At 41.6% G+C, this 14,637-nt stretch overlaps 1 protein-coding gene and 1 non-coding gene across 10 annotated transcripts in view; one reads left to right on the forward strand and one right to left on the reverse strand.

Annotated features, from left to right (window-relative positions):
* The window catches only part of ATP2B4 (ATPase plasma membrane Ca2+ transporting 4), a 115,694-nt gene that overhangs the window by 95,016 nt on the left and 6,041 nt on the right, over positions 1-14,637 (forward strand). For 6 of the 9 annotated variants that reach the window (XM_077157465.1, XM_077157463.1, XM_077157468.1 and 3 more), the window contains one exon: positions 7,371-7,547. In XM_077157465.1, the coding sequence (XP_077013580.1) occupies positions 7,371-7,547 (177 nt within the window). Of the gene's footprint in view, positions 1-7,370; positions 7,548-10,821; positions 11,003-14,637 lie in introns of all 9 variants that reach the window. The other 3 variants (XM_077157469.1, XM_077157470.1, XM_077157471.1) reach the window with 2 other exon arrangements.
* Positions 2,823-2,929, reverse strand: LOC143681814 (U6 spliceosomal RNA). Its single transcript, XR_013174872.1, has one exon. It is a non-coding gene; the product is annotated as a U6 spliceosomal RNA (small nuclear RNA).

Below are 14,637 nucleotides of genomic sequence, written 5' to 3' on the forward strand. Positions count from 1 at the left end.
ACTATAGATTTGGTGGTCTATTTCTGTACTCTCGATTTGATTCCATTGGTCAATGCTTCTATCTTTGTGCCAGTACCATGCTGTTTTGACCACTGTGGCTTTATAATAAGTTTTAAAATCAGGAATTGTTAATACTTCCACTTCATTCTTCTTTTCTTGGCTGCTTTTAGCTATTTGGGGTCTCTTTCTCTTCCAGATGAACTTTGTAACTTGGAAACTAGTTTTTCCAAGCCTTCAAAGTAGGTTGTTGGAATTTTGATCTGTATTGAATCTGTAGATTGATTTGGATAGAATTGACATCTTAACTACATTTAACCTCCCTATTTATGAGGAAGGAATGTCTTTCCACCTATTTAGATCTTTGATTTCTTTTAGCATTGTTACATAGTTTTCCATGTACATGTCCTTTACCTCCCTAGTTAAATTCATTCCTAGATACTTGATTCTTTTAGTTGCTATTTTGAATGGAATGTTTTCCCTAATTGACTCCTCAGTTAGATCATTGCTTGTGTATAGAAACAATACTGATTTTTGCACATTAATTTTATATCCTGCCACCTTCCTGAATTTGTTTATTAGCTCAAGTAACTTTGTTCTAGATTTCTCAGGATCTTCCAAGTATAATATCATGTCATCTGCAAATAATGAAAGTTTTACTTCTTCCTTTCAAATTTGGATGCCTTTTATTTCTTCTTCCTACCTGGTTGCTCTAGCTAGAACTTCTAGTATAATGTTGAATAATAGTGGTGACAGAGGACAACATTGTCTTATTCCCAACCTTAGGGGGAAAGGTTTCAGTCTCTCACCATTGAGTGTGATACTGGCTATGAGTTTTTCATATATGCCCTTTATCATATTGAGGAAGTCACCTTTGATTCCTACCTTTTGAAATGTTTTTATCAGAAAAGGATGTTGAATTTGTTGAATGCTTTTTCAGCATCAGTCAAGATCATCATGTGATTTTTCACTTTGATTTGTTAATGTACTGTATTGCATTAATTAATGTTTTTGTGTTGAACCATCCTTGCATTCCTGGTATAAACCCCACTTGGTCATGGTGTATAACTCTTTTAATGTGTGGTTGGATTCAATTTGCTACTATTTTGTTGAGAATTTTTGCATTTATGTTCATTAGGGAAATTGGCCTGTAGTATTTCTTTCTTATAACATCTTTACCCAGTTTTGGTATTAAAGTAATGTTAGCATCATAAAATGGTTAGGTAGTGCCCCTTTTTCCTCAATTTTTTGGAGAAGTTTGAGTAGGATTGATAGTTCTTTTTGAGATGGTTGATAAAATTCCCCTGTGAAGCTGTCTGGCCCTGGGCTTTTCTTTGTAGGAAGTTTTTTATTTTTATTTATTTATTTATTTTTGCATGGGCAGGCACTGGGAACCAAACCCAGGTTTCCAGTATGGCAGCCAAGAATTCTGCCACTGAACCACTATGGCCCGCCCTGTAAGAAGATTTTTGATGACTGATTAGATCTCTTTACTTGCGAGTGGTTTGTTGAGATCTTCTCTTTCTTCATGAGTCAGTGTAGCTTGTTTGTGTGTTTCTAGGAATTTGTCCATGTCATCTAAGTTGTCTAGTTTGTTTGGCATGTATTGTTCGTAGTATCCTCTTAGGATTTTTTTTATTTCTTCAGGGTCTGTGATAGCAATCCCCCGCTCGGTTCTGATTTTGTTTATTTGCATCCTGTCTCTTGTTTTCTTTATCAGCCTTGCTAGTGGTCCATCAACTTTATTGATTTTCTCAAAGAACCAGCTTTTGGTTTTATTAATTCTTTCTGTTGTTCTTTTGCTCTCCCATTCATTTAACTCTGATTTAATCTTTGTTATTTCTCTTCTTTTATTTGCTTTAGGGTGAGTTTGCTATTCTTTCTCAGGTTCCTCCAGGTGAGCAGTTAAGTCCTTGATTTTTGCTCTTTCTTTTTTATTAATATAGGCGTTTAGTGAATTAAATTTCCCTTTCAGCACAGCCTTTGCCACATCCCATAGGTTCTGATATGTTGTATTCTCATTTTTATTTGTCTCTAGATCACTGCCAATTTCTCTAGCAACTTCTTCTTTGACCCACTGACTGTTTAAGAGTGTTTTATGTAATCTCCATATATTTGTGAAAGTTCTTGTTCTTTGGTAGTTATTGATTTCCAGTTTTATTCCATTGTAATCAGAGAAAGTGATTTTGAATAATTTCAATGTTTTTAAATTTATAAAGACCCCAGCAAATGATCTATCCTGCAGAATTTTCCGTGGGCACTAGAGAAGAATGTATATCCTGGTGTTTTGAGGTATAACAACCTATACATGTCTGTTAGGTCTAATTCATTTATCAGTTGTTTAAGTTCACTATTTCCTTGGAGATCCTCTGTCTGGTTGTTCTATCTATAGAGGAGACTGGTGTATTGAAGTCTCTTACTATTATTGTTGAAATGTCTATCACTCCCTTCAGTTTTGCCAATGTTTGCCTCATGTACTTTGGAGCTCCTTGATTGGGAGGATAAACATTTATGATCGTTATTTTTTTCTTGGTGAATTGTCCCTTTTATTAATATATAGTATCCTTCTTTGTCTCTTATGATGTCTTTACCTTTAAAGTCCATTTTGTCTGATATTAGTATAGCTACTCCTGCTTTCTTTTGGTTACAACTTCCATGGAGCATCTTTTTCCATCCTTTCACTTTCAATCTATTTGTATCCTTGTATCTAAGATGAATCTCTTGTAAGCAGCATATAGCAGGATTATATTTAATGCATTCTGCCAATCTACGTCTTTTAATTTAACATTCAAAGTTATTACTGTAAAGGCATTTCTTTTTTTTTTTTAAACATGGAAAACTTCACAGATTTGCATATCATCCTTGTGCATGGGCCATGCTAATCTTCTCTGTATTGTTCTAATTTTAGTATATGTGCTGCCAAAGTGGGCACTAAAAGCATTTCTTAAATCCACATTTTGTCCTTTGGATTTTATTTGTCAGATCTATATATTCTTTTCCCTCTTTTTCTTTTTTTCCTTTAAAAAGAGTACCCTTAAAGTGGTGGCATTAAAAGCACAGGACAAAATTTCTCAAGGATAAGATAGTAAGAATAGGAATCGGTTCATTAGTGACCTTGAGCTAGGTGCATTCACCATGTTGCACTTTCCTCAGTTAGACACTGCTGTGATAAAACAGTGATAGCACTAGAAGGGGTCTTCAAACTGAATCTAGTGCATCCTTTGTGACTCTCCTTCCTTGTAACCATGAAATGTGATAACAATGACAATAATGACCCTGATATATATGTAATTCTCTGAAATCATGAAGACATCAGATATAATGAGTGTGCATGTTTATTAACTTAATATTCAGCTTAATGTGAGTTCAAATTATTATTGAATATGTTCCTTCAGAAAAATGTACTGAAAATTTAATTATATTTACCTTAATATTTCATTTATCATTTTCTTTTTTTTTTTGCTTTAAAATTTTATTTTTGCATGGTCTGAATGACTATTTTACAATCCAAGTCATTTACCATTCTCTTAATAAAAAATAAGCTAGGAAAAAAAGGAAAGAAGTCGTAATACATGTGACAACATAGATAAATCTTGAAGACATCATGCTGAGTGATAAGCCAAACATAATAGAACAAATACTATATGATCTCACTGATATGAAATAATTAGAATAAGTAGAATAAGTGAGAATCTAGAATAGAGGTTACCAAAGGGTAGGGAATAGGGAGTTAAGACTTAATTGGCATAGGATTTCTGTTTGGGGTAATGGAAAAGTTTTGATAATGGATGATGATGATGGTGCCACAACATTGTAAATGTAATTAACACCACTGAATTATATATGTGAAGACTTTTTTTATATATGTTACTAGAATAAAAAATTTTAAAAAACTATAGGACTGTACAGCACAGTGAAACCTAATGTAAACTATGTACTATAGTTAATATATAATTATAATAATATTGTTTCATCAATTGTAACAAAGTTACCACAGTAATGCAAAGTGTTAATAATAGGGAAAACTGCGTGTAGGGGGTGGTATATGGGAAATGCTTATTTTCTGCATGAATTTTCTGTAAACCTCTGACTTCTCTATTGAAAAAAAACTTTAAAAAAGGATACATAGAAAAAAAGGATATATGGACTGTATGTACATCAAGATATCTCAGTAAAAATATATATATATATATAAAAAGAGTATCCTTGGGCAGTGCCATGGTGGCTCAGTGGCAAAATTCTCACTTTCCATGCTGGAGACCCGGGTTCAATTCCTGGTGCCTGCCCATACAAAAACAAAAGCGTACCCTTACTGGCACTTTTCAATTCTGTGCCCTCCTGTAGACCTCCCTAACCTGTCTGTTTTATTCAGCTGGCAGAACTCCCTTTAGTATTTCTTATGGAGCTGGTCTCTTGTTGACAACTTCTCTCAGCATTTGTTTGTGAAAATTTTAATCTCTCCCTCAGTTTTAAAGTACAGCTTGGCTGGGTACAGAATTCTTGACTGGAAACCTTTCTTTCAATATCTTTAAATAAATCATACCACTGCCTTTTTGCCTCCATAGTGCCAGCTGAATAGTCCAAATTCAGTCTTATACGATTACCCTTGTATGAAGTAGTTTGTTTTTCTCTTGTTGCTTTCAGGATTTTCTGCTTCTCTTTAGCATTTGACAAACTGATTAGTATGTGTCTGGGGGTAGGCCTATTTGGTTTTTTTCTATTTGGAGTTCTTTGGGCTTCTTTGATTTGTATATTTATGTCTTTTATAAAGGTTGGCAAGTTTTCCCCCACTATATCCTCAACTGATATACACTATATCCTAGCCCTTTACTCTTCTTTTCTTCTTCTGGGACACCAATGATTCTTATATTTGTGTGATTTGTTTTGTCCATCATTTCCCTGAGATCCAATTCAAACTTTTCCATCTTTTTTGTCATTTGCTCTTTTGTGTGTTCAAAATCAGTTGTCCTGTCCTCTAGTTCACTTGTTCTTTCTTCTGCCTCTTTAAATCTACTATTGTGTGTCTCTAGTATATTTTTTATTTGATCTACAGTGTCTTTAATCTCAATGATATCTGCTATTTTTCCATTTATTTTTTCAAATTTCTCTTTGTGCTCTTCTAGTGTCTTCTTGATCTCCTTTATGTCATTAGCTATCCCATTGATTTTATTTAGTAGAGTTATTTGAACATCTTTGGTTATTCCAAAGTCTGTGTCTCCTCTGGTGTTTTAATTTGGCAGTGAGGCTGGGCTATATCTGTCTGCATCTTCATATGCTTAGTGATCTTCTGTTGCCTTTGAGGCATGTAAATATCTTGATAGGGTTACTTTGGAAGTTGATTTCCTTCAGTAGTCTAAAGCTTTGTATTTGCGTGAGGGATGTAGAGCAGAATGCTGGGCGTGTGGGGTGGGGCACAACAGTGTGGTGAAAGGTTGCAGTGCAGGTATAACCACAGGTCAGGATGCTAAACTGGTGCCTGTGAGCATGGGGTGCAGGGTGTGGGGTTGTGGAGGTGCAGTGCAGGGGTCGTGGGGGCAGGGTGTGGCTCAGGCAGGCCTTGGAGTGCAGGAGCAGAGTGAAACATGGGGGAAACAGAGGTAGAGCGTGACAGGAGGTGGATGGGGGAACTGTGCAGATGCGCAAGGGCAGGTGCCACGCAAAACGTAGGTGGACATAAGCATGGGTATCAGGGTATGGGGTACAGAGCACAGAGGTTGGGGCAAAGGGAGGGCAGGACACAGGAAAGTTCTTGCAAGGGGGAGGGCTCCAGGGAGGCTGGAATGAGGTTGCACAAGTGTGTAGGGGTGGGGCACAGGCTGCAGGGGTTGCGGGAAGTGGATCAGGGGTGGGTGATGTCAGGTGGGAGGGCCCCTGGCGTGGGTGTGCAGGGGTGGGGAGTGGGGTAGGGGTGCACGCATGTGCAAGGCAGGGATTATGTAGCACAGATGCACACCTGAGCACCTGCCAGGTATAAGAGCAGGGCACTTGTGCTGGGGGATGGGGCAAGGGTGTGCACTTGTGTGGGACAGGGGTGTGTGTGGTGCAGGGGTCAAGAGGTCAGTACACGGATACGTGGGTGCCCAGAGGGGAGGTTATGGCTGTGCATGTGCATGGGTCTGAGTGGCGTGGCCCTGGTACATGTGTGCACAGAGCACAGGGGCAGGAGTGCGGGATTGCACCTCCTAGGCTGGGGGTGGGTGTGGCCCAGATGCAAACATCAATGCTAGCTCAGTGCTGGGGCATGGTGGGGAGGAACTCATGGGGTCGTGAGTGTGCATGCACGGATATGGTGGGGCTGACTCTGATGTATATGTGCATGACTGTATGAGCTGGGTGCGGGTGTGGCCCAGGCATGAAGGTGAGTGCCAGCAGGGGGCAGGGAGGGGGAGTTGGGAGTTGAGGGGCTGGGTGCAGATTCACGGGTCTCAGGAGAGGTGGGGCGGGTGGGGAGGTGGGGAACAGCTGCACTTGCGCAGGAGAGGTGGGTCGGGCTGGGATGCACTGGGTGGGGGGCAGGGATGCACTGGGTGGGGAGGCACTTGTAGCATGGTGGGTGGGGTGATAGAGTTCAGGTGTGTGGGGGGAGTTGCCAGGTGTGGGGGAATCGCAGGTCCTGCGGCAGTGAGCCTTAGGGTAGTGCTTCAAGGAATGTAGCTTAGCTAACTTCCTTGTCCTGATCTCCCTGTCCTTGCACTTCTGAGGGCAACAGGCTTCCATTTGGAAAGGGGCCAATGTTTCCTCTTTTTGGGTGATTTATTTTGAATTGCAATCCCAATCTACTGTCGTATGTCTTCTGATAAATACACATGGCCCTTCCCTTGGCCTGTCCCACCCACTTCCTTATCTTAATCCCAAGGAAGATTTTTAGTGCACTTTAAGCAATTTCAAAACACACAAATTTCATTAACACACAAAAATGTGGTGACTAGGAAGGAAGCCGTTCTCTTCTAGCACCCTTCTCTACCCCTTGCCAATACACATGCAGTGTGACTGCCCTCTTCCCAGACTTGTTTTCCCCAGATCCTGATCTTGGTCCCTTCTTCCTACTGTGTACCATGAATTATAGTTCTGATTCCCTTAAAAAATAGTAAAATGGAAAGGTAAAAATGAAGCAGAAGGAGGAGAATGAAGTATATAACTAGGCAGATGGCTAGTTGATTGCTAGTGTAAACTTTCCTATGTCCACAAATGTAGACAACCTTCCATAGGGCCTGACACCTGGTATGCACTTGTAGAATTTTTGCCTGAAAGGATCAGTGCTTCCTCCCCATTGCTTCCCCATAGGAAGGGTGCTAAGACAAAGTGTGGCCTACCCAAGGGCCTGACAACTGAGAACTGTTCTCTTCCTGATTATGGTGTCTCCCCTTTCTCAGATAATCTCTGCAATACCTACCAAATCCCTAAAGTTCCTGAAGGAGGCCGGACATGGCACTGCCAAAGAGGAAATCACCAAGGAGGCCGAGGGGCTGGATGAGATTGACCATGGAGAGATGGAGCTGCGCCGAGGCCAGATCCTCTGGTTCCGTGGCCTGAACCGTATCCAGACCCAGGTACCCTGATAATGACCTTTGGGGTAGAAACCTCTCATCTTGGCAGGTTGTGGGAGGGCAGCAGTTCTTGGTGACTAACATCTCTCCCCTTCCAAAGGCTCAATACTAATGGACTGTCCTAGCTCCCTAGCGTAAGGACAAACATGGGCAGAGGTATCTGAGCAGGCTCCTATGAGAGAAGAATAATCAAAGGACCGAGAGTCTAGGACATTAACTGCTAGCATAGTCCTTTAGCTTAGGGTTGACTCTGAAGCCCACCCCCCTACCCACTATGGGTGAGCAAACTTCCTACATAAGGTCGCTTGCAAGCAGTAGACCTAACCCCAGCGTGGGAAATGTTCAGAATCTCTCCTTGCCCCTCAGAAAGAAGGAGCTAGACAGTATTTCTGTATCAGCACTCCCAGCCAATAAAGTATCTGCACATCCTCAAGCTGCTATTGTGGTAATGCAGATTTTATCTGGAAGAATTTTGTAAAAAAAAAAAAAAGAAACTCACCTTCTCTTTTCAGGCCATGGTGGGGAATCTAATGGTTAAGTGTGTATAAATGACAATAGTTTCTCAATGCCTGAGTATCTTTTACAGGATCCAGAATTGCTTTCCAAAAAGGAAGACGCTATGATTTCTTAAAATATTTCCCTTCTTGCAATTTCTGAAATGGGATAGAAGCTAGTCCTGCTGTTTTTAAGTCCTCGGCCTGTAGCTCTACAGCAGCTTTTTTCCCCCCACTTTCCATGCAGCAGTTGTAACTAAGCATTTGGTCTGGTCCAGGCATTGATAATTCTATCACTTTCCCTGCTATTGCCCCACATCTTGATTCCTCATCTCGAGAAACTATAAATCCCAAGATTTCAAGGAACCAGTTAATTGACTGGAGATCAATTCCTCTCCAAGGAACCAGTTAATTGACTGGAGATCCCAGAAATAAGTTTAACTCCCTAAAATTGACCTTGCAGAGAGTTTGGAAAGTTCCCCAGTCAATCCCACCTCCTTAGTGCATAGGTAAAATAGATGAAATGAATATTCTAAACCAACTACCTGTGGGCAAGACAATAGATAGAAAAGTGGAAAAGGACTAAGTAGAGATGCACTGGGGCTCCTTTCCCTTCTCTGTAGTTCCTCCTCCCAGAGAGAGAAATTCCAGCAGCTCCTGTCTCTAAGGGCACCCAGTGCTTGCCTTTAAGTCTGCTCTTTTCAAAATAACCTGTCTTTGCTTTTCTTCCCTTCAGGATCACCTGCCTCCTCTTCTACTATGTGATTTTTTTCCTAGACAGATTCCCTCGTTCCAGTGCCTCCTCCCTCGCTCCTTGCCAGTCTTCTTTCCTGGGGGTCTGAGATTCCTGGGTCTTCTTTCCCTCCACTGCCAATTTCCATTCCCTCGATTATAGCCTCTATTTGGTGTAACTGCCTACATAGCCATAAGAAAAGGTAGTTTCCCTGCTGGAGTATGAGGCCGTTGGGCCAGAATGGCATGAAAGCTCAAGCAAGCTTAAGCACCAAAGGTAACCTACTTAAGATACACAATGACCAAATCTGTGCCATTCCACTGTGCACCAGACCCTATAAGCAGATGCCAGAAACCCTTTCCTGGCATCAACTTTTCAGCCTCAGCAGGGTTCTAACAAAATCCCTACATCTGGTTATCAAACCTTGTCATTCTCATTGCAACATTTGGTTGAATAATTGCCAAGCTGTAGTCCAGTCCTGATTGGGATTTCTCCTCCCCTCTCCCTTTGATTTTTGGAGAACTAAAAGCACTTGGTCGCAGAAGTTTGGGAAACAAAAGCTAGAGTCCTAGGAAGGTAAACATGATTTGCTCTTTTATTGTGGAGAGTGAGACCTTATAACCTGAGTAAACAGCAAGGCTCTACAGCCCTTTCTTCCCTGAGGTTGGAGCCCTGCCCGCATGAAAACCTGTCCTCAGGATTTACAGCAGGATCTGGCCCTTCAATCTCCTGGGACTAAAAGCTTATTATAATGTGATGACAAGGTGGTATTTTAGCTCAAACTTTGATCTAAATCCAGAAACTAAACCTAAACATTTTAAGTCTTCTCAGGAAGCTTTATATATAAGAACTCCCTGACTCACAAGGTGCCTGCTTTTCCACCCTTTTTCTCCTGGGGAAATGAAGGAAGATGAATGGAATCAGCAGTTCCTAGAGTCTTGGTAGATTAGCCCTTGGTAGTAAGGATGAGGCTATTTCTGAGACTTTTTTTTACCAGATCCATGAAGGATAAAGAAGTTCTTTTTTCTTTGTTCCTTGTTACTTAGAGGTCAGGAATAAATAAGGAGGGTAGGTTGGATCAAGACCCCAGATCAAAACTGTGTGAGAAAGTGAATGGTGTTAATTACCTTGGTCTCTGAGGCATAGAACACTGAAAATGAAAACCAGAGACCACTTGTGCAGGGCTAGACCAGCAACCGCTTCACCACCACCATTGCCACCACCACCCAACAACTCTTCCTCCTCCCTCAGTGTAGCTGCTGAGTGATTGTCAGCATTTCTACCAGACATTTGAGAACCTCCAAAGCATTAGTGCAGCTAATGACGTTCTCTCTAATGGGTCTGGCCACTGGATTCCGGAGGCCACTCTCAGAGGCCCTGTCTACATCAGCCTAGGGAAAAGGTAGCTCAGAGAAGAAACTCAGAAGAGGATGAGCCCAGCAAGTCACGGTCCAGGAGCCTTCTCACCGTGGCCACCTATGTGTGGGCTACTACACTTACCACCTCTGTTTTTCTGTTAAACACATGAGTTATATTTTCCTGGAAATCTGCAAAAATACAGTTAAGGTCATTTAGAAGCTCCTGAGTCTCAAAATTCAGTAATATATGCCTTACTTTCAGTATTTTAAATTGCATGCCTTCATTTTAAAGAGTTCAGGTCAAAGCAAGACTAAGCTGTCCCTCTCTGTCTGGTTGGGAATTGTGGGCAGGGGAGAGGGTGTTTTCTTTAAATTTTAGACACTCTTAGACATCTGCACACCTAAAATATGCCCACCATAGGCTAAAAAGGAAGAGAAGACTGGATTCGGACTGAGTGGACTCCGTGGCAAATTGCTTCTTAAATGAAGTGTGATATGCAACTAACTTTCTGCCCCCTTCTCCTCACCATTGCTTTGTGTGTGGGGGGGGAATCTTTCTCTTGTTCTCCATCTCCTGTCCCCCTTTCCCTTCTTCCATCCCCCTTCCCTAACCCTCCGCATCCCTCCCTTCCTCTTTCTTCACTTCTTTCTAACTATGGAGCAAAGCTGTCTCACTCTCTGGTTCTTTGCAGATCGGCGTAATTAACACATTCCAGACGGGAGCCTCTTTTCAGGGAGTCCTAAGGAAACAGAACATGAGTCAACACCTTGATGTAAAACTTGTTCCTAGCGCATCCCATGTAACAGTTGCACCAATCAATTCTTCCCCCACCACTTCTGTTGCTGCTGCTGTTTCATCTCCTTCTGTGGGCAGTGAGTGATAGTCTATTATGATGCATGATTTGTTAAAATGACCACAAGAGAGCACGTGGCATCCACTTTAACCAACCTTGGTTATCTTTTCCTTTCTTTTTTTTTTTTTTGCCCCCTTTAATCTGTTGACTTAAAGGAAGAAAAGTCAAAAATCCCACTCTAAAACCAGGCTGTGTGCCCTTCTATTTTATTTATTTTTTTAATTTTGAAGCGCTATTGCACCTTACTATTTTAAAGGTAATAATCCTGTTTTCTGATTGTTCCTCTGCATTACTTGTTTCTTCCTTTTCTTGAGCTTTGTTTCTGTTTCTGTGTCTTCGGCTTTGTTTGTATATGTTGTTGTTGTCGTTCCCCTTCTCTCCTGCTCCTTTGCCCTCCCCTCAAGAGTCTAAACTCCAACTCCTAAGCTTAGACGTAAAGTTAGGCTGAATTACCCAGGGCTTCTCTTCACCAAGAGGCAAACTTGGGATCTCCTGGCTGGTCCCTTGAAGAAGGGATTTTTGAAGGACTTGAGGAAAGGTGTGAAGGGAGTTAGTATGTTGATAGGATTTTTACCAGTACACCTGCCATATTGAACCAATATTGAATTTGGCTGAGCATAGTAGTCATTTTTGGCTACTGCTCGATATTAGTTGGTAATATTGCCAAAAGGAAAAAAAAATGTTGCTAGATATGGAGAAAAACAGGTGATTTGGTTCAATGTATCAGGCTAAGCATCCCCATTGTTTTACTTTTCAGGAACTTTAAACCAAAGGATCAAAGTAATTTGTCTTTTTTCATTTGTTAATTTTTTAGGAATTTTTGAAGAGTAACCCGTTTTTTGTTTTTTTTTTTTTGCTTCTCCTTTTCTTTAGTGTTGCTGTTTTACCTATAACTAGTTCTTCTTAATTTGTTTTGCACATAAAAATCTTAGGAACTCCTTTCTCAACATGCCTGTCAATTGGAATGCTGTCAGCACTCAGTCTAAGATCTGGTGCTGCTCCTTTGCCCTCCCCTCAAGAGTCTAAACTCCAACTCCTAAGCTTCCTATTGGTAGATTTTTGGATTCTAGCTAATGCTTATGCCTTCCCTTTCCTGGTCATTTCATCTTCACCAAATGAAACAGAGAGAGTAGAGAGGATGCAGCCAGCTCTTTGCCAGCAGTGCTATTTAAATATTTGGTGAGGAAGGAGTTTCTCTGTATAAAATATTTTAGGTTATCTGTGGGCTTCCAGTAGCTGAGTCTTCTTTCTGTCCCTTCCTCCCCCACTTCCACCCCCAATTCTGGGATGGGGGAGAAGAAACAGCATTTATTTTGTCTGGGGTTCACATGTTTGTGAACTGTTTAGGTTGAATAGACTTAGGGTTTTTTCTGTTTATAGCCAACTATAAAGTATTCTGGTGTGAGATATTGGGGCTGGGGGAGAGGACGAGTGTTGCTATAGATACCCAGTATTTCTGTAGGCCCAAAACCAGGCAAGAAAGAACAAAATAATTCTTATCCTGCAGGTATATAAGATTCCAGTTCTACTCTCTCTATATTCCTTTTTTATTTTTTTCTTTCCTTCTAGTTTTGCCACCCCCCTTCTAACTAACTTCTGTCCTTTTTAATCATCCCTTCTGGTGGGTTAGTGACAGATGTCCCAATGGTTCAGGGCTGGAAGGAGACTAGGCAGAAAATCGAGCCCTTTGAGCTATTGCAGAGGAATTGATAGAGATGCTCCAAATCCTCAAGGGTTAGAAGATCAGACAAGAGAGAAAGGCCACACCTGCCCTTTCTCCAGCTGTGCTTTCTTACTTGGAGGCCTTAAAAGTAAAAGCCATGCATTAAAAAAACAAAACCAAAAAATCTTGCTTATTCCAGATCTCCAAATGAATTCAAGTATTTGTCCAGCCTTCAATAACTAGGTCTCTAGGGCATCCCTCTATAGGGAGGCTCTCATCCCTTCTCCTCCTCCTGCTTTCTGAAAAGAGAGCAGAGAACAGCAGAAAAACAGCTGAGGAAATAGTCTTCATCTACCCCTTCACTGAGCTCCCGGGATTGGCCCTTGGAATTCAGACCAAACCTAAGATCCACCTGGTAGGGCTTCTACCAGGAGTCATGAGGAAGAGCTGCCCTTCAATCAGCCACTTTCACCTGTAGAACTGGGGCCATGGAAGAAACATTTACTCTGTGCCCATCTATGTAGAGATTTTGAGAGATGATGCCAGGGGAGGAAGGGTTGGTTGGCTGAATGGAGAATGCTTGAAGCTTTCAGAGCACCTGCTTCACTAGCTATGTCTTGCTCCACACATACAGTTCATGCACTGAGCACTGGGCACCAAGAAGGGAAGGTGTCACTGCTTGGGGTGGATTGGTGATGAGAAATATGTATAATTGTTCATCAGCATGTGTTATTGGGTCCCTGAAACCTGCATTGAGGAGCATTCTGGGGCTGCCCCATGCCCTGTGCCCCCTCTCCCACCTCTCCACACATCGGGCCTGTTGCTCCCTAGCTCTCTGACTTCTCTTCACTTGAGCTTCCTTACAGGTGGCTGGTTTCCCTTAGATTCCAGAAGTCCAACACTCTAGCTGGATGACTATTCTTTGCTCCTCCAAAGGTTTCCCTGATTTTTCTCTATTTACCCATCCCCAGTTCACTTTTATCTCTGTCATTGTCTACCTGTAACAGTGTTGTTATTGGTCACCTCAACAGGTGAGAGGAAAAGCCAGCAAACAGGGCTCCAGATCCTCACTCCAACCTCCTTTTTTAAAATCTATTTTCTATATTGGACTTCATATAAAATTGTTTTCATAAAGGATTTGATTGTTTTAAAGAAAATAGAATGAGGAAGTTTGAAAATTGCTGATATTGAAGCTGATGGATAGTGGTATTAAAGTACTTGCTCTCCTGTGACACTCTTAGGAATTTTGAACTCTCAAGAGCAGGTGAAAAGTGTGGGCTGTGTTCTCACTCCTGCAGAGTGTAACGTGGCTTTGAACCAGTCCCTTGGCCAGTGTATTTGTACCAGGGCCAAGGGAAAAGGCAGTTGCATTTGGGGTCACTTAATCCAAGTTGCCCTAACTCTTCAGAATTGATGTAGCTCAATTAAAACTTGGGACTTCCTGAAGATTGGATAGAGCTTTTATTCCATCTTATATCACCTTGATCTGGAGCAAAAGGAACATGACAGGTGAAATTCACCTATCAAATGGTCAATGAACATCAAGAATGGAGAAGTAGGTTCTCACTTTCTGTTGAACATGGTGAGTGTGTGCATAGGTACCTTGATTCTTCTTGGCTTAGGTGTTAAGCTGATTCCATCAAGTGGCAAGGAATCTCTTGCCTTCTAAGCTCTGAGCACTCTCAGTCACAACTCCAGTCTGTTGTGGAGTGAGGCAAGGTAAGGAAAGCCTTAGCCAGCAGAGATGCAGTCCTCTCCAAAAAAGATGGATCAATAGTACTGATAGTGAGCTTTCTTTGCATAGTATATTTTGAAGGGTCTGTAAGGTGGTAGGAAGCATTGGGACAGGCAGACCAACCAGCTTACTCGCCTGACTCTCTGTGCTCTGCTGTCTCCACATTCTTGCCTCTTCTCCAGGAACATATATTTTGCTTAAACAACAGAGGAATGAAAGAGGTGCCCTACCCCAACATTCATCACTCAACTCTCTC

The sequence above is a fragment of the Tamandua tetradactyla genome, chromosome 4 (genome assembly GCF_023851605.1).
Source record: "Tamandua tetradactyla isolate mTamTet1 chromosome 4, mTamTet1.pri, whole genome shotgun sequence".
In the NCBI taxonomy this organism is placed as follows: Eukaryota; Metazoa; Chordata; class Mammalia; order Pilosa; family Myrmecophagidae; genus Tamandua; species Tamandua tetradactyla.